Genomic DNA, 18,190 nt, shown 5'->3' with positions numbered 1-18,190 from the left:
AATCCCTTTCACTCTAGATCTGCCTTGCGCTTGGACAGTTTTGCATGATCTTGGGTGCGCAGGCAGGTGTACATGATGGTTGGCTGTGGCTGTGAGCAAGCTGTGAGGATGATTCGAAGTCAATTGCCAGACGATCGATTGCCCGTGGACGTGGCTAATAAGTAATAGATAAACAAGGCAAATTGCTCAAGAAATACACCCGGCATATTCCGGCTCGTTGCCGCAACGAGACGGGAGCAGCCGAGCGGCCTCTACCCGAGTTCCTCTGCGACTCTTCTCGTCAAACTCCCCTCTACCTTCGTACTATTCCTCACAGGCTCCAGTTGTCTATGTACCTCGTGATCCCCATGAACTGCTGTAACGAGTGCTGCTGCGATGAACCATCGCTATGATATCAATCCAAACAGTCAACTTCTCAGCAGCACGACCAAAACCTGAAAGCTCTTGCTTTGCTCTTCACTCTTACCGTCGAGGTTCTTATTATGAATTGACATCGGATAGGCAGCATATATCCTCTTGTTCGCCTACCCGCTACTTCACTTCTTTGGACACAACCCACAGTCAACGCGTGATGGCTCCACCCTCATGTGAGTCTGTCGCCTATATTGGGTGTCTACCACTGCAAACCCCATTCTATGAGTCCCACAATACCTCGATTTTCAGTCACTACATCCACTTGACTTGGTTTGACGAAGCATGACATCGGGCGCGTTGCGTTCATGAGAGTATTCCTTCCTCACTGGCAGTCGCAAGAGTGTACTGGGCGCATAACGGTTGTTTCAGCACCGGATCTTGAGTATAAAAACATAGAGCCAGAACCGCAGGCGAGTGTGCACTACGTATGCCAGCCCTCCAAATGGATATCCATCGCCTAGCCGCCTTGTTGTTGACCGTTGCGACCATCACTGGTGCTACAGTTATTACGAATGACTCTTCTGCCATTGCTACATCTTTCGAATATATCATCGTTGGCGGAGGAACCACTGGGCTAGCCATTGCGAATCGTCTCTCAGTAAAGCACACAGTGTTGGTGGTAGAACGTGGGGATGACGAGATCAATAACGAGGTAAAGTTGGTGATCGTCACAATGGCTATGATATTTACATTTGACCTTCGTCTATTGTCAGGGGATCAACAATCCATTTATACCGTTCGGGGCGTGAGTATATACACCGCATTAACGGATATATCGCTGACGCCTTGTCTGGTATTGCAGACATTCGGCCAGCGTGACTTGCCATCTAGCGGGTTCTACTCCACCACAAGTCGGCGCGAACGAGACACGCGTGCTACCAGTCGCATTGTACGTGCATTCTGTCAGCTCAAGCAGAGAATTAGATTTCAAACACGACCTCATATTCAGTGGTAATTGCCTTGGAGGAGGCTCATCCATCAATACAATGATGGGATCCAGGCCCACTGTTGCGGGTATGGACGCTATAGCAGCTCTCGGAAACCCCGGTTGGGAATGGGACAACTTCTTACCGTCAGTAACTAATTTTTCTCGTAAATATCGCCCAGTATGGATTATTGTCTGCAGGTTCATGGAAAGGTCAGAGACGTTCTCCCCGCCCGACGAGGGACAGATCGCAGATGGGGCCAACTTCAACGCTTCAGTCCACGGCTTCTCTGGACCTGTAGGTGTCTCGTTTGCCAATCCGTTGATCGCGCCCGAGATGCAATTCGCAGCCAAAAACACCTCTGAAACCATCTATGGGTTGACATTGACTACTGATCTAGGCGATGGATTTTCTGGGGGTGAGGACCACTCCACCTTGAATATTTTGATACCATGCGTAACGTACTTCATTCATAGGACATGTTTCAAGCTTCTACCACCATATACATTTCAACGAAACCCTCCAAGAGCAGCGCCGCTCGTCTTCAGCCTGGTCGTATTTATATCCACAGGATCAGCAGCGTTCGGGACTGACCGTCCTCACCCAGCACCGCGTCAACTCTATACTGACTACACCCGCGGTAGACAGCAATATTTCTGCTACGGGCACGGTAGTCGAACCTATAGCCAGCGGCGGAATTCTCACTTTTAATGCAACGAGAGAAGTGGTTGTATCTGCTGGGGCTCTGTTCGTGAGTCTGATGCGGTGCCATTCTAATCCGCATCCACAATCTAGAGACGACAGACTGATAATATTGTGTGAATCGTAGTCACCTGCCGTGTTGCAGCACAGCGGGATCGGAAACTCGACGTATGTTCCAATCGTTTCTGGTCGAACAAAATTCTGATCTACGGCTCGAACGAAGGTTCTTGCAAAGTCTTGGTATCACGCCTGTTCTGGACCTCCCTGGTGTTGGCTCGAAGTGAGTACTTCGTCTATGTAGCATTGTACACACTCCTCTTTCAAGCACCCACAAGAGCACTGAACCCCACAATAGCTTTCAAGATCAGACATTGATGACCAACATCTCATTCCCGATCAACAATGCGTCTGCGTCTAACACCAACATCACAGGCACTGAGGCACTTCTGGGGATTGTTGTGGCCCACGCCACCGCCGACAATGCTTTCGGCCCTAATGGTATGAGACATGCCACCAGTGCTGTCCGTGGATTACTTAGGCTGACATCCACTTTGCGTCTTCTAGGTACAGCAATGGTAGCTTCCGCATACCGCAATATATCTGCTGAACGTGCATTGGAATCCGGTGGCGTCGTTAATTTCGAGTCCTTGTCTGAACAGGCTTCGGTAATTGCAGATGCCATAGAAGCAGACCGTAAGTAGAACCGTCCAGTGTCTTCAATGCCTCCAAAGATATGATTCGAACTATTGCTAGATCCCCTCATCGAGCTATTCTTCACGCCTGGAAGCCAGCTCAGCATTTGGGCCCAATCCGTCTTACCCATCTCCCGTGGTACCGTCAGAATCAACAGCACCGACCCTTCCGACATGCCCGTCATCAATCCGGAGTACCTCAGCAATGAAGTCGACGTCGACATCATGATACGCGCAAGTAGACGGATGGGTGAAGCCGCTGCGACGCCACCCTTCAGTGACTTCCTTACGCCTACGGCGTTCGCGCAGTCGGGTATGCCTGCGTTGAATGCGACGGATGAAGAATGGAGAGTATGGATGCTTGAGACGTCAGTATATCTTATCTTTTGTCATGGACCACAACTTGGATACAATCGATTGTCATACTTGCAGATATCTGCCCGGAGTTCATTTCATTGGAAGTAATTCCATGATGCCCCAGGAATTGGGTGGCGTTGTTTCTCCCGAGTTACTAGTATACGGTGCGTCCCATTCATATGTTTGTCGACGCCGATCGGAGGCTAATAACACCTCGTGATGTCTGCATGTAGGAACGACAAACATTCGCGTGGCGGATGCGTCGATTATGCCGCTAGGTGTCTTCCCGCACTGTACGCTAGGCTTGTACGGAGTGGGAGAGAAGGCTGCAGAGATGATACTGCAGGCTGCCTCAACGAACTGAGTTTGGGATCGAGTATTGCGACGTAGAGTTCTACAACAGACATTTTTCATCTATGTACTCGTATTTGATCTTCTCGGACAAGAAGATAAGTCGATATTGCAGCGAGTTGACTCGGAGGCATTACAATGTCCAAAATTCGTCGTGTTCTCATTGCGGAGTCGTGAAGATCCATAAGAACGCGGTACAACCGTACTACGAGAGAGAGAGATACAAGGGTAAATGAAACAAAGAACGAAAAGCTAAAAAGCGGCGTGAGGGTAATAGCCAGATACCCAAAAGAAGATCGTGAGGTGTTAAGTAGAAATACAAAAGCAAAACTCTCGAGCCATCCCCCGTATGGTGAGCGCATCGTACAAGAAACCCAAGAATGACATGCGTGGTGAGTATGTGTTGTGTGTGAGTGTATGTTAGTGGAGTGAACGGATTGGAAGACATGGACGACAAAAGCATAAAGCATGCATGTAAAGTTGGTATCACTCGTCGAGTCGTTTTCCTCTATGGGAAGCGCGAAAAAAAGATTCCGTGACCAGTTACCATCCCCGAAAGAATAAGAATATCAACACTCAAAGTCCGTGAGCATGACGAAAGAAAAAGCGAAGAACCCTCGGTCGATCTTTATGTTGGTGGAGGTCCGAACGTCTGGCCTGGTGCGAGCGTGAAGAACGGCGTCCCCATCGCGTCTGCCGTGTTCTGCCACACAGTGTTGCCCCACCAGTTGATATTGATTGGGTTCTTGATCAACTGCAGCGAGAAGAAGATGATCACCAGAGCAAAGATGACACCCGCGTCGAGACCACTGGAGAGAAGATAGACATCTATAATCGAAAACATGAGCTCATACCCTTTAAGTTTCAGATGAAGAAGGAAACTTACAGCGCATCCACCAGCGGAAATGGAAGCGACGCATGAACCACTGGAAGATAAACCCGACCAGGAACCACGACGAGAAGTTGATGCCGCTAGCAGGCGGAACGACGGAGAGAGCGTTAAGGGAGACGGGAATGTGGACGAATCTCCAGAAAGAACGAGGGAATCGCTTGGCGAGGAGGTAAGGAGGAATAGGAAGCACAGCTCCAAGGAGGAAGAACCAGACGAGGGGGTAGTACCTGCAGCCAGAAGTCAGCATCAACTAAACCAATGATCAGGCGAGATAAGTACGCACAATGTACCAGGACTGAACAGCCGTTGTGGACCGATTCCACTCCAGATCAGAGACGCCGTACCGAACGTGAGGAGACCAGGGCAGGTGAACAGGTCTGGCTGGCCGTCGGTACAGATATCCGGGATAGCATTGAAGGCCCACTGCTGTACACAAACGGAAACGAAAACGGCGACGATAGACGCGCCGACTTGGGCGAGGAAGAGCAAGCGAGGGGGGACCTTCATGTAGTGACCCATCTTGAGGTCGCTGGCAAACGCGATGGCTTGGGAAGTGGTGTTGTAGGTAAACGACTTGAAGACCATGCCGGCAAGCGGTCGTCCTGGGAGGGTGTAGCCGATGATGATCTCTGCGAGGACGTTCAAAGTGAACTGTTGGTTCGTGATGGCCTGAACCAGTCCAAGGGGAACAGTGAAAATCGCGGCGAGGACCAAACCCATGAAGAGCGCCCAGATCGGCAACTTCGTGTCGCCAACCTCAACACCGACGATAGCAAGAACGAGAGACGCGATGCCCATGACGGCATACCACCATCGAGGAGCCTCCGGGTAGGCCTTCATCAGACGGGAGTGCACATCGCCCTCGTCACCAAGAGACCTGCGGAACTGGCGCACGAGGTCGTGACGGTACCAAACTAAAGGAGATACGTAAGCTCACGGAGTGAGTAACAGAAAAACACGGCAAGACGTACGGAAGGTGTGAACGACGACGGCCGTGTAGGAGGCGAAACAGGTTCCGTAGGTGAGCGCGAACGTGACGGACAAGTACATGGGGGAGTACGCTTTGTACTTCGCCTCGTCGAAGACGCCGTCCGTGATGATGGCCGTAGGGTCGTAGGACGCGCCCGTGTTGTCGAAAGAACCAGCCGATGAGATGGGAATGAACTTCGAGAAGAAGACGTTCTTGGCTGGAGAGAAAAATACAAGTTAGCGCGTGTGTGGCGCAAGAAGGAACATATGTGGCGTACCCCACAGAATCGGTACAATCAGCCAGATCCAGAAGACAAACGACACGAAACTGTTGACTTGAGCCCACCACTATAAATGATGATGAGTAAAATGGTGCTGAGCATTCAATGTGACAGTCTGCTTACAGGAATGACCAGAGGACTGCCGACGTAGGAAATCATCGCCCAGTCGAACGTAAAGAAGCCCATGCCGAGACCAGTGTTGTAGCCAAACAGCGAGTTGACGACGACGTTGTCGGGTGCGATCCAGCATACCCAGTTGAACACACTGAGAGCGGTGAACAGGAAGCCGGGGAACCAATACCAAACGAAACTGCAGATGCAGGCGAGGGCCAAGAACGTCTCGCGCGACATATGCTTCCTGTCCTTCTTGCCGTAGTTCTTGTGCATCGTGTTGAGCAGAGCAGTACGCACGAGAACACCGGGCCAGATCATGCTGGAGGGCCACACAAGGAACTGGCGAACCAGGCCGGCGAAGGAGAAACCGAGGATCTGAATGGAGAGCGACAGGATGAGCTGCTTTCCGAGAGGCCAAGGCGTCTGGTAGAAGAAGGCCTGAGTCGCGATGACGTCCGTGAAGGGTGCGCCGCCGACGACGACGTTCGCCATCACTGAGATGAGCGCGTGCTCCTTGACGTTGAACGGCCCCGGATTGAGCGACATGCCGTAGCCAAACATGGTGATGCGGCGGGTAGGGAGGACCTTTTCGAAGAGCTTGCCGATTGGGAGCGTGACGAGCTGGACGAAAAGTGCATTAACGATGACGGTCGGGTCTGCATAAGGAGAATCAGATTAGAAACATGCGGCCGATAAGACAAGGACCAGATACGTACATCGTAGCCAGAAGACGGTGTTGAAGGCGGGGATGAGAACAGAAAACAAAAGTCCAATGACCCAACTAAAAGGCTACAAGTTAGTGTCGAGATGGAGGAAATACTAGCTGGTCAACTTACACTCGAAAGGTATTGACGGGCATGGACGGGTCGTCAGTATTCGACACAGCCGCGCGGACTTCTGGATAGGGCGACTCGCTACAAGATTGGCATCAGTAAGCTAGACGATTCCTACTCAAGCCAGGAGGAGACTCACTCATCGTAGGAAGCCTCTGAACCAAGGTTTCCCTTCGACTCTGTCGCCCGCGAGGAGTCGTACTGAGATTCGAGCTCCGAGGAGCTGACAGTGATAGAGACATCGGACCATCGAGCAGAGGCCTTCTTGCCAAGCTCAAAGGACTCGCGAGCAGTGGACCCTGCGGTCGAGCTCGCGTCGTAATCGTAATTGGGATCGTTAAAGTGTGCCCAGAGATCGTCTTCGACGTCCTGCGGCACGTCTGGGGTGGAGTGGCGATGTCGCAGATGAGAAGAAGATGAAGGCGAGTTAACGTAGCGAACTTCGGACATTCCAATGGGTGTCGGTGAGGAGTCGTCCATCGTTAACGTGTGAAGAGGTGCAGCAGTGTCGGAAAAGGGGCCCAGTAGCTTAGAGGAGGGAAAACAACGGGGGGTGTCGCTGGGGGAGGCGGAGGAGGGAGAGCTTTGGGCGCCCTTGACATGCACCGATGGGTAATCGAGAGGGAGCAACGACCCGAAAGAGTCTTATACCAGTCGAATGAGCCCAGGAATCGGTGGATGCAAGTGCGCCTGAAGACAATAAGGAGGAAGACGGGGGAAGGAAGGAAGCAATGGACGAAGCCTGGCACGCAACACAAAAACTTATTACCTTCAGGAACGGCGGCACGGCGCATGACTCCGGTGAACACCACACTTGTCACGCTACGAACAAGAACATTATCTTCCACGGCACAGAACAGGGGTAAAAGTTGCGGTGAAACTTTCTGAACCCACGCCAACTCGACAAATGCCCTTTGATATGCAGAACAAAATACATCTGCGACTTATTTCCCTGCCCTCTAGCATCTCTGCTCACAATCGAGCGACATTCCAAGCATTTTGTGACAAATAACAGACATGAGGCGATGCTCCAAAGAGGAATGACGAAGGAGAGCAAAGCACGGCAAAGATGCAAAGCAACCGACGCGCCAGGCGCTCGTTCGACGCCGGAGGCATATTGGCAGATCGGGTGATGCCGTCCGTACACGATCTTCTATCTTTTTGTTTTCCGCGACCTCCTCCTTATTGTTTGTGCACAAGACAGAGTTCTTGTGTAGCCGAGCCCTGACTGTAGTGCCGTCAACTTCCATATGGGATAGTCGACGTCGTATCGGAGCCACGGTATTGTTTTGGTATGCAGGGGTCGTTGGCAATACGTCTAAAATGACACCGATACGGGACCTGTGTTTTTGTGCTCAATCATGAGGGTATATAATAGCGGCGTTACCGCGACGGAGACCAAGAAGAACCTGACGCTGGTCGAGACGAGTTGTCAAATCCAACATCCCCCAGAAATTCTGCGCATCATGAGTGAGTCCATGTGTTCCATTCCATAGAGCTGCTACTATGGGCCACACTTGTCGACATCCGATACCTAAAACCTAACGGTGCCGTACGCGACAGCCATACCACAGCTCATCATGCGGAAGTCGGACAACTGTAGACGAAGGTAACACAGTACCTCGCATCGGATCCTGACGGTCGTATGACGGACATGCCAGCGTTCCCATATTGCCATAGGCTTCCATCCGACAACCATTGTCTTACCCCTGCCACTGCGACTGAGCCTCAACTTTATCCTCATCTCACACGGCGATAACAAAAAAGCCATTCATCGACAAATTTGGAGTTAGGTTAGGTTCATACACGAACGGCGTGCACGACTCTACTGGTAGCGATACGCGCGCCCGACGGCGACCGCGCACTCGGGGAGTGCTTTGACTCCCTTATGGAGGAGTTGATAGACAATGCGTGTAGGATGTACTTGACTCACCACCACTCCGGAAGATATTTACGGCCTGGGACTCCTTTATGTCTGTACATATATGTAGAAGAAAAGATCCAGCGACTATTCGGAGTTGCAGCGGGGGCACGGGAACTTGAAACCCATCGTGCCTGGGTGACGTTGTGGGCACTTGTATGGAACGGAAAAACGAAGGTCGCAAGAGAACAAGGGGTCGAAATTGGTGCGAAACAGGAGAGACAGTTGAAACACACGAGGTCGATGTCTCTGAGAGAGGGCTCGCCACCAGGAGAAACCAGGAGCCGTTAGGTGGCGAGGGAAGGGCTTTCCTTTTACAGAACACGCGTCTACGAACGCGACGTGTCGAGCCAGGTCGAGCCTCGTGGCAAGCGCGAATATAACGACCATTTCGAGCACAACCATATATCGACGGCGATGGCTCCTTCACAGTACGGAGCGACAGCATATGTGCTGCTCACTGTCATCTCTGTAATTACTCTCAAGGAACTCAACACTGAGGTCCAAAAACCGTACATGGTAACGTCGTCTATACCTTCATAACCTGATCAGCTCAATGCTGACGGCGTTCATATGTACCGATATATGTAGGATGAGCCGTTCCACGTCCCGCAGGTGCAGGCATACTGTAGGGGAGAGTGGACCTACTGGGACCCGAAAATAACTACGCCTCCAGGATTGTAGGTCACTACGATTCTTTGCGTTCTATCCTTACACCGAACTTACCGTGGTCACGCTCATGCAGGTATGGCCTGACCATAATAATGAAGAACATCTTCCTCTTCAAATGCAACCTCCCCACTCTCCGTCTCACACCGCTCGTCACCCTCCTCGTCCTTCCGTTTGCATTAACACGCCTCCTCTGCTTCCACCAACGCGTCCGCACACCATCCTCCTCATTCGTACCAACTCTCGACGCCGTCGTTCTCTCTGCCTTCCCCATCGTCTGGTTCTTCGGTTTCCTATACTACACCGAGGTTCCGAGTCTCCTCTTTGTCGTCTCCACGATCGTTGCGTCTTCCCAGAACAAGCACAAGCTAGCAGCTCTGGTTCGTCCGTCTGTCCTTCATATACTTGTGTGGCGGTGGCGTTCAGTGTGTATGAGGGGACACTAACCGACGCCAGAATGTTAGCTAGGTCTCATTAGCTGCACGTTCAGACAGACGAACATCATATGGGTGCTGTATGCCTATGCGTCGAGTCAGTTGATGTATCTCAAGTATAGGCGTGTGGGGAACGACGGGAAGCCTCCTGCAAAGTTGCATGATCCGCCTGCCTTGGATGCCGGACCAAGTGAGTGCGATTCATAAGCTCCTCCGGATCAGGTGCAACAAGCTATTAATGTTGGTGATGCGATCGACTTGTAGGGGACCTTATTCGGACGGTCCTGAGTCTGCCGGGAGTGTTGCTGGACATCTTGCCTGCGTTCATTCCTTATGCCATCGTCTGCGCTATATTTGCTGGGTTTGTGATATGGAATGGAGGAATTGTCTTAGGTATGAGTCAATGGTTTAAAGCTTTCAATGACTGATGTGCAAACCGCCCAGGTGACAAGTCAAACCATGTCCCTGCGTTCCACATCCCGCAACTGTACTACTTCGTGGCGTTTTCTACCATGCTTGGATGGCCTGTACTAATCAGCACACACGGTGGCCCTCGTCTGCTGATGCGTAAGGTATACAACAAAATGTTCAAAACCCCGAGGTAAAGCGAGCAGTCGTTTGACTTGCGTGCCAGCAAACGTCGCTGACCACTCGATCAGCCGAATAGCGATCACTCTTGTACTCTCCCTCATCATGGGTGTTACCGTACACAAATTCACGTACGTGTATCCCGCGTTCATTCTGACGGTGATCTGACTCTAGGCGTTATAGAATACACCACCCCTTCTTACTGTCTGACAATCGGCACTACACATTCTATGTATGGAAGAGGCTTTTCTTACCCCACCCTATAGTGCCCTACCTCTATATCCCCGGCTACATCGCCTGCGCATGGATGTGGTTCTTGACCATCGGTACGTCGAGCCTGTTGATCTGCACTCGAGTATGATCGAACGCCCACTGACCCTTCATTCTCGATCTTCGACCACAGGCCGGGACAAGTCGCAGCTACAAGCCCTTCTCCTGCCCATTTGCACGCTACCTATCCTGCTCCCTACACCCCTATTGGAGCCTCGATACTTCCTGATACCCTATATTCTTATGCGAGCGCAGGTCGTGGACGTGCCAGTCTGGGGTTTGCTGTTGGAGGGTGCGTGGTATGCTGCAGTGAACGCGGTGACGATGTGGGTGTTTTTGTACAAAGAGAGGGTAGGCGTCGGACGTTTTATGTGGTAGTCTCGCGTACCTGCATACAATATTGATCGTACGCGTAGAGAAAACACCCTTTGAATTCATGGTTGGGCGCATGGACAAAGACGGCCTTTACGAGTGTGGCGCAACAACAGGGCCAAACAACGCGTGCCTGTGGCGAACCGAGTTGAACTTCCTTTTCCCTCATGAACGAGCGCTAGCAACGCGCCGTTGCCCCCTCTTCGCTCCCCCCATTCGCCCCCTTGCACACACAACATAACACAACACAACACAAATCTAGCGAACAATCACCATGCCTGACGACACTTCTACTGGTTCAACAAAGCCGCAAACGCGGTCCCACACCCGCTACTCGCTCGCGTCGGTCGGGAAGGCGTTGGGCATGAACAAGGACAGCAGCAAGGACACAGCGACCGACAAATCCGCTAAGCGATCCAAAGAAACAGCTGCAAGACGTTCTAGCGTGACCGCTCCTACTTCTTCTTCCCGGGGCAGGGCCTCGGTAGGCGAGAAATCGGCTGCGACGAACCCCCCCACTGCGACCGCACCCACCACTCGCGCCTCGCGCAGACAATCTGCATTACCCACTCCTACTCTCGAAACACCATCGGAAGACAGTGCGACTCCGACTGCTAAGGATGCCCCGACCCCACCTATGACTAGGGCTGCTAGTCTTCGTCCCCGAAAGGCTGGTAACCCATCCGCGCTACCCAAGTATCGACCGAGATCTGTCCATCTCGAGCAGGCTTTGAAGAAGCCACCCGCGGCTTCGCCTCAGAAATCGTCCAGACGCAAACTCAGCAGCTCGGAGGAGTCCTGGGAGGAGCTGGAGGACGAGAAGAAGGGGAAGAAAGTGACCAAGTCGGACGACGAATCGTCCGAGGCAATCCCAGATAAGGCGGCGAGGCCTATCAGTCCACCCTCCGGTCGTGCTCCCAAGACCAGTGTCAACATCACCCTCTCTCCCTCTCCTTCAGTCAACAAGGTCCAAATCCCTCGCAGAGACTCACCCAATGGTCCTCCCGTCAAAGCCACAACAAAGAAGTCGTCAACACCGACACCGCAATCTCCTCCTTCGGGCCCTGCTCGTCCCCCATCCTCTTCATCGTCCTCCAGCTCCGTTCGCTCTCCGCGCTCTCCCCAGACCCCGACCGCTGCTCGCGCCGCCAAATCCAAGGCCGTTCCAATTGATACGAGCGTCGGGAAGGGCAGTCCTCTGCGCCATGCGGTCAAGGGCTCGCATGATTCAGGCCATCGTCAGAAGGCCGGATCAGCCACTCCTACCTCTATGAGGTCTATCTTCAACGAAGGCAACAGCCTCGAAAGTATCGATGCCGCCGATGTCGAATACATGCTCGGTTCAGGCGCCTCTCCTACCGCACCTACCCCCGCCGTTCCCCGTATCCGCAAGGGTCGGACCCCCGACGAGGTTCCCCAGACACCTTCTCGTCAAGGTTCCACTCTTCCCTCCCGTCAAAACATGTCGTATCTATCTCCCATGCCTCCTACCCGCGATGACTCTCCATCGAAGAGATCGTTACGTCCAGCAGGCAACGATCGTGGCTCACTCCTCTCGTGGGATCAGCTTGTGGCGGTTGGAGATATGACACTAGGTGAAGGCGAAGCGGATAGCATGATCGCAGACATGGCCGCACCGTTCTCGGGCCCTTCCTCTCCCGCCCTCAGCACCATCTCTCTCCCTGAATGCGACAGCCCCTCCCTGAGCACGATGCCCTCTCCCGCAGGCTACGGTTCCATCTCCCAGATCCTGTTACCCGAAGTCACACCCTCGCCAGCGAAACACGCCTTCGGGACGCCAGGCAGGATCCGTGGCAACGGCAACGAGGGCGGAATGGCTACGATGCTTAAACTTCAGCTGGCTTCTATGGAACAGATCGCGAAGGAACGGCTCGGGCAGATCCAGGCTTTGGAACAACAGCTCCAATCCGCAAAACAAGCCCGTTTGCACGAAACGACTGAGCTCGCTCGTCAGATGGCGTTACTAGAGGAACAAACGCGACATGCACTTGAGGCTCGTGATCGCGCGTCGGAGGACCAGGCTGGGAATATCGTTGCATTGGAGGAACAGCTCGATGTCGCTATATCTGTTCGGGAGCAGGCGGTGAAGAATGCGGCGAAGAGGGCCGCTGAGAACGCGGAGAAGGAGAGGGATAAGACGGCTAGAGCTGAGGCGAGGAAGAAGGATATGTTCTGTGCTGCGAAGGGGGCGGAGATGGGCTGGGGGAGTGTGAAGGATGTGGCGATGGGGGAGGTTGAGTTCGTGAAGGCGAGCAGGGAGATGTTGGGTGTGCTTTTGGCGGGGTTGGAGGTCAGTCGGATGCATATTGTTGCTGCTCCATTATCGAAGTGATATAGTCACTTTCTCATGTTATTATGGTGAGTGAGCCTTTTTTGCGGTGGGAGGATAGATTTGGATGGGTGTCATGCTGACTGCACGTTGTTTTGTTTTCATGAAGCCTGTTGCCATGCCCATATGCCTATCTTAACGATCTTCGCCCATGTCTAAATGCCTATATTGTTTTGCTCTCTCTTTCTCTCTTATCTCTTTCTTTTCCATTCTTCATCTATTCTTGTCCCCACATTGTTATATCATCACACTCGTTCGTTTTGCTTCGATCTCTCTCTCCCACTCATCACTTGCTCGGTACATCATCATACCCACAGCTACCACATCCACGTCCGTCGACTAGACATCATCGCCTGGTCTTTGTAACATATTGTATAACTATCCTAGCCAGCCAATAGGCGGTAGCGGCGTATCTCTATAGTACGTGTGCATGACTTTAAATAACGAAACTCGTACAGCTACAGCTCCCCCAACAAGAAATTCGAAAGTAAGGTACAGAGCGACCTGGCAACCGGGAAACCAAACGAAATACAGAGAACGAATCAAGAGACCGAGGGTATACGGGCAAAGGTGGAATCGTCATAGGTATGGGGCTGACATGGAACAGTGAGGCATAAAGTAAGTGCGGGATCATTGTTGCGCCTCGTCTTCGTACTTTTCGGACGCTGCGATGCACGCGTCGAGCAAGCATCCGTGGCTATCGTCCTGCGTGGCCTGTGCGAGGCGCTCTTGCAGCGACTGCTTTATCTCTTCAAAACTTGCTTGACTATCGGGCCAACTCGTCGTTAGTTCTCGTTACAAGATGACGCAAAGTATGGGAAACACGCACTCAACATCCCCATACGCCACCTTGATCTCCCACTTCAGGTCCTCCAGCGACCGCGGCCACCTCGCAAGCGTCTCGTTGTCCAAGATATACGAGATGTAGACTTTCGCGTTCAATTGGAGTAAGAGCACGGAGGCGGTGGCTTTCATGCCCGAGAGGAGGCCGTCGGATGTGCGGGGGAGGGCTTCGATCGTGAGTGGGTACTTGATGGAGAGGAAGACGAGCTGTTTGCGGAGTTCGTGGCAGCCTGACCAGAAGTCTCCTAGGGAGGTGACGATCTGCTCGGAGCGACGGGGAACGTGTGTGATTAGTTTCGACCGTACATGAGAGGCGTGGTGGATGATAAACGTACCCGCTTCATATCGGTGCCTGCTGGTAGCGCGGTGAGCCTCTGCCGGGCAACGGCGAGCGTTATTTCGGTGAACTCTGGATAATGGTCTTTGGACTTCGACGGGGCGCCTTTCACGCGGGATATAGTGGCTTCGGATATGAGCGTGCGGTAGGATTTGCAGGGGACCGTCACCCGGAACCGCGAATCGTATACGAACTCGAACAGGTTGGCACGGATCTCGGTGATATGGATGAGGTCGAGAGCATCTAGCACGGCTAATTCACCTGGATTTTGGTCAGAAGAGGGTCAGCGAGTGAATGCGTTGGAGAGACGACTGGTGGGATACGAACCTTGTAGTGCGGCGACCTTGCCTTCGCTGATGTGGTTTATCCGCTTGGCTTCCCGGATAGCGTCATTCGCCTCTTTCTTCTCCGCCTCGATCTGGTCCAGTTTCTCTTTGAGATAATCGTACTTTGCCTTGACTTCGCCGACGTCCGCCCGGAAAGTTTCTAAAGTGGAGCTAGAGAAAGAGAGCGATGCTCTGAGTCAGAAATGTCGACGGCGAGATTACGGTGCAAGCGTTTACCTCTGTTCGGCGATAGTGCCCTTCAGCTCGTTCAAGTACTCTTGGTCACAACTCTCGATCTCGGCCGCAATGGCCTCCTCTTGCTCGAGCTCTTTCATAACCCTCGCGTGTTCCTCACGGAGCGAAGGAAGGACAGTCTGAGCTTCCTTGACGATACCTTCAAGTTTGCGTGCATCCTAAATATCGGACATAACGTTTATGAGCAGAATACAAGGATCCACATTCATTAAAATCATACCTCTTCAAGGGACTTGAACTCCTCGTCGGCAGTCGCAGTCAGTTGCTGCACCCATTGAAGTCTCCAGTCATACCATTGTGACCGGGCAGACCCATGGTTGTTCGCCTTGATAACCTTCAATTGGTGCTGTACAGTCAAATATAATCGTCGGATTATCTATTAGCGCCACATCTCAGACTAAAATCAAATAAATGACTGACCAGCAACTCCTCCTTCGTCTCCTCGTCTGCCTCCTGATACTCTCTGAACAGAGCCGGCGTACACTTCGCCGCCTCTTCCTCAGCCTGCCTGTAGTTATCCTTGATATGTTGCACACCCAGCTGAAGGTCCTTTGCCACACTCGCGTGGAGCTCTAATTGCGGTAAATCAACTGCCAAAGCGACAATATATTCTGCGAGGGAATTCTCCTCTTCGGACAGTGAGGTTCGCCGGTTGAGTTGGGAAGGATGGATGGTAGAGCGTCGAGGAACCGTGAGTTCGTCCATGAAACGGATCCCAGTCATACTGAAGAACTGGTCGATGGATATCGGAGGCTAGAAAAATGCAGAATAGTAAGATCAAGAGCAAAGCTTTGGTTGAAGTGCGACTAACGCCTTCGTCTTCCTCCATCAGAGGTTCGAGCGGTAACCCATTTCTCCACTGCTCTGTCTGCTCCACTGCATTTACAAACGAACCCGACGTCTGTGTCTGCTCATAAGAATCCTGAGGAGGCGGTGTAGGCGGTATCGGTACCCTCCTCGCAGGTGAACGCGTGCGAGGAGATTTCATCGGCGATGCCTGTACTATCTGGCGGAAAGGCATCTGGACGTCTTCTTCATCGAGAGAGGTTGACTGCTCAGCGGGTTTTTGCTGGGTATTCAGCTCGAATGCAGCGTTGAGGTCTGGATAAAGCTCAGTGCCGCCCCCAACGCTTGCTCCTCCTGGCCCTGGCCCTGCGTCTGTTTTCTTCTGCGGAGGTTCAGATTTCTGCGATTGTGAGGCGGAGAGACCGCCCATACTCTTCCTTTGAGCGAAGAAGCCTGACGGGCGTCGCAAGGCGCCAGCGGAGCTGGGTCGACGAGTCGCTGAGGCAGACCCATTGGACGAGATCTCTTCAGGCGGAGGCTTCGGAGAGGCGACTCTTGCGGGGGACTCGCGACCACTAACGGGATCAGATGAAGCGACGGCCGGGCGTTTATAGAGACTCTGATCTAGCTGAGAGGTCCCACCCGCAGATAGAGGTCGCTTGGGAGAAGGCCGGGCCACGGGAGGGGCGAATGCAGCGGTGCCACCTTTCCTAGGCGATGCGGGCTTCGGTGCTGAGAACACGGGGCCTGGCTTGGCAAAGACAGGTTGAGGTGAGGGCCTCACGGGCTTGAAGGGAGAGTGTGGTGGACGAGAGGATGTGGATGCTGATGGAGCGGAAAAAACGCTCGAGCGGAATATGGTTTGAGGTGTCGGTGGTGGGTTTTTAGACGGAGACAACAAATTTGGAGCTGGAGCGCTAGGGGGCATTGGTGCGGGAGGTGGTGGTGTACTCTTGCGCTGTTCCGAAGACGATGACTCCGCCTGAGGAGGCTCAGGGGACGGTGAACTGGTCGGAGGTGGCTCATTCGCTGGCTCGTCGACATCATCAATAGGGAGTTGAACGTCTGTGAGATTCATCTCGGAGCTGGCGTCCGTCCTACCACCTATGCTATCTCTGAAAACGTTCGTGAGATTAACGGTCTCGTTTGTATTATCAAACCCGAAGTCAGCCGAGTCGCCTTCGCTGGAAGTCAGCGTATCGTCCCGAGGTTCGGGGAGAGCTTGTTCTGCGACAAGAGACTGTCGTGCAGCATATAGACGGGTCTGCGCTTCAGTTAGGTCCATGTCCTCATCTGAACGAACGCTAATGTGGGTGTGGTCATCGAAAGACTCCTCGCCTTGCTCCTGTTCGGGTCCTTGTATACCGGCGTGGGTCATCGCTTGAAGCTGTAACCACTCCTGGCTCGGAGGGTGGCTCTTTCGCAGAGATTTGTTGAGTGGCATTGTGTATTCCATCGGCTCTTCCGTGGAAGTTGATATGTCCATCGAGTTCATGGAATCATCGACAGACATGGAGTAAGACTGGTCTTGCTCGCCTTGCTGGACATCAGGAGCATCTGTGCGAGACACTTCGGCGAGGGGTGGACGAGCGGCGAGGGAGGATCGCCTTCCGGAAATTGTCGTTCGTTTGACGGGAGAAGAGTCGAGCTCCATGTCTTCCTCGTCGCCTTCATCTTCATCCTCAGGATGTTCGTCCATGAAGCCGGGAGGAAGCGGAGAGCTGTCCATTGTCACGTTGTAATCGTCCTCATCTTCTCCATACTCTGAAACCATGTCCATATCTGCCTCCCCGTTCTCGCTAAAAGCAGCGGATCGTCGCCGTAAAGAGCTCCGACGACGAGACTTTGATGCACCTGGGTAGTCATTCTCGTCTGTCTGGTGGGCAGGGGCTGGTGGTTGATCTTCGGTTGATGGACCATCGTTCTCTTCTCCGTCAGGTTCTTCTTCGGCTTGTGACGGTTGTTGATCTAGCCTAGAGCTCCGTCTCTCGCGAGCGCGGGGTCGAAAGAGCATGACCGTCACATCCTCGGCGAAGCTGATGCGACGATTGAGACTTTTGCGCGACAACATAGTGTTTGCAGAGGATGAAGCATCGTCCTGGGAGACCGTGTCATCTGTGTTATCGGGAATTGCGAGCTTGAGAATGCTTTTGCGCGGAGCCTGACAATACGGTGAGTATTCACGTGCGATAGGTGTTCCGATGAACGACGCACGAGTGAGCGACGCCGTCTAGCAGCCGGACTAAGCTGTTTCAGCACCGCGTCGCCTGGTGTGATACTATGGGGTCGACGTCTATGAGACGGACGCAACGAGCTTCCATGTTGAGGGACCGCGATGGATTTCCGGCGAGAAGGACTAGGGGCCATATTCCAGATATATTATCGCAGGGCCGCTGGATGCGTCAAGAAATAAAAGCAAGAAGTATAGGACACGTAGAGTCCTCTGCGATAGATAGACAAGAGCTCGTCGTCGGACGCGACGATGAGCTAGAGCCTAGAACAACAAAT

The 18,190-nt window shown here is 52.8% G+C and overlaps 5 protein-coding genes across 5 annotated transcripts; 3 read left to right on the top strand and 2 right to left on the bottom strand.

Annotated features, from left to right (window-relative positions):
* Positions 1–856: 856 nt before the first annotated feature.
* Positions 857–3,505, top strand: STEHIDRAFT_136622 (alcohol oxidase; the record flags this gene model as incomplete). Its single annotated transcript, XM_007299114.1, has 13 exons — positions 857–1,066; positions 1,128–1,159; positions 1,217–1,303; positions 1,364–1,486; positions 1,541–1,758; positions 1,817–2,091; positions 2,170–2,210; positions 2,266–2,322; positions 2,398–2,540; positions 2,607–2,735; positions 2,796–3,102; positions 3,167–3,255; positions 3,325–3,505. 13 exons carry the CDS (start codon positions 857–859, stop codon positions 3,453–3,455), a joined length of 1,842 nt encoding a protein of 613 aa, XP_007299176.1. The 3' UTR covers positions 3,456–3,505.
* A 565-nt stretch (positions 3,506–4,070) lies between these two features.
* STEHIDRAFT_165115 (OPT-domain-containing protein) lies at positions 4,071–7,243 on the bottom strand (the record flags this gene model as incomplete). The annotated part of the gene is made up of 9 exons (XM_007299113.1): positions 6,671–7,243; positions 6,535–6,612; positions 6,415–6,479; positions 5,708–6,354; positions 5,582–5,651; positions 5,306–5,521; positions 4,618–5,248; positions 4,329–4,561; positions 4,071–4,270 (listed from the first exon to the last, which is right to left on the bottom strand). The coding sequence occupies exons 1-9, from the start codon at positions 7,009–7,011 to the stop codon at positions 4,071–4,073; spliced, it is 2,481 nt and encodes an 826-aa protein (XP_007299175.1). The 5' UTR covers positions 7,012–7,243.
* A 1,626-nt stretch (positions 7,244–8,869) lies between these two features.
* Positions 8,870–10,801, top strand: STEHIDRAFT_90298 (glucosyltransferase; the record flags this gene model as incomplete). Its single annotated transcript, XM_007298304.1, has 9 exons — positions 8,870–8,971; positions 9,044–9,132; positions 9,198–9,501; positions 9,586–9,745; positions 9,820–9,948; positions 10,000–10,156; positions 10,215–10,274; positions 10,327–10,469; positions 10,547–10,801. 9 exons carry the CDS (start codon positions 8,870–8,872, stop codon positions 10,789–10,791), a joined length of 1,389 nt encoding a protein of 462 aa, XP_007298366.1. The 3' UTR covers positions 10,792–10,801.
* Positions 10,802–11,078: 277 nt separating this feature from the next.
* STEHIDRAFT_90297 (uncharacterized protein) lies at positions 11,079–13,543 on the top strand. Its single transcript, XM_007298303.1, has 2 exons — positions 11,079–13,164; positions 13,245–13,543. Exon 1 carries the CDS (start codon positions 11,150–11,152, stop codon positions 13,136–13,138), a length of 1,989 nt encoding a protein of 662 aa, XP_007298365.1. The 5' UTR covers positions 11,079–11,149; the 3' UTR covers positions 13,139–13,164; positions 13,245–13,543.
* Positions 13,544–13,622: 79 nt separating this feature from the next.
* On the bottom strand, positions 13,623–18,122 carry STEHIDRAFT_165112 (uncharacterized protein). Its single transcript, XM_007299112.1, has 9 exons — positions 17,897–18,122; positions 15,708–17,843; positions 15,317–15,649; positions 15,117–15,242; positions 14,879–15,054; positions 14,643–14,812; positions 14,314–14,576; positions 13,965–14,239; positions 13,623–13,901 (listed from the first exon to the last, which is right to left on the bottom strand). Exons 1-9 carry the CDS (start codon positions 18,047–18,049, stop codon positions 13,766–13,768), a joined length of 3,768 nt encoding a protein of 1,255 aa, XP_007299174.1. The 5' UTR covers positions 18,050–18,122; the 3' UTR covers positions 13,623–13,765.
* Positions 18,123–18,190: the final 68 nt, after the last annotated feature.

This window comes from Stereum hirsutum, assembly GCF_000264905.1.
Source record: "Stereum hirsutum FP-91666 SS1 unplaced genomic scaffold STEHIscaffold_1, whole genome shotgun sequence".
Classification (NCBI taxonomy): Eukaryota; Fungi; Basidiomycota; class Agaricomycetes; order Russulales; family Stereaceae; genus Stereum; species Stereum hirsutum.
Note: the sequence above shows the minus strand (reverse complement) of the source record. Positions and strands in the feature narration are given on the sequence as shown.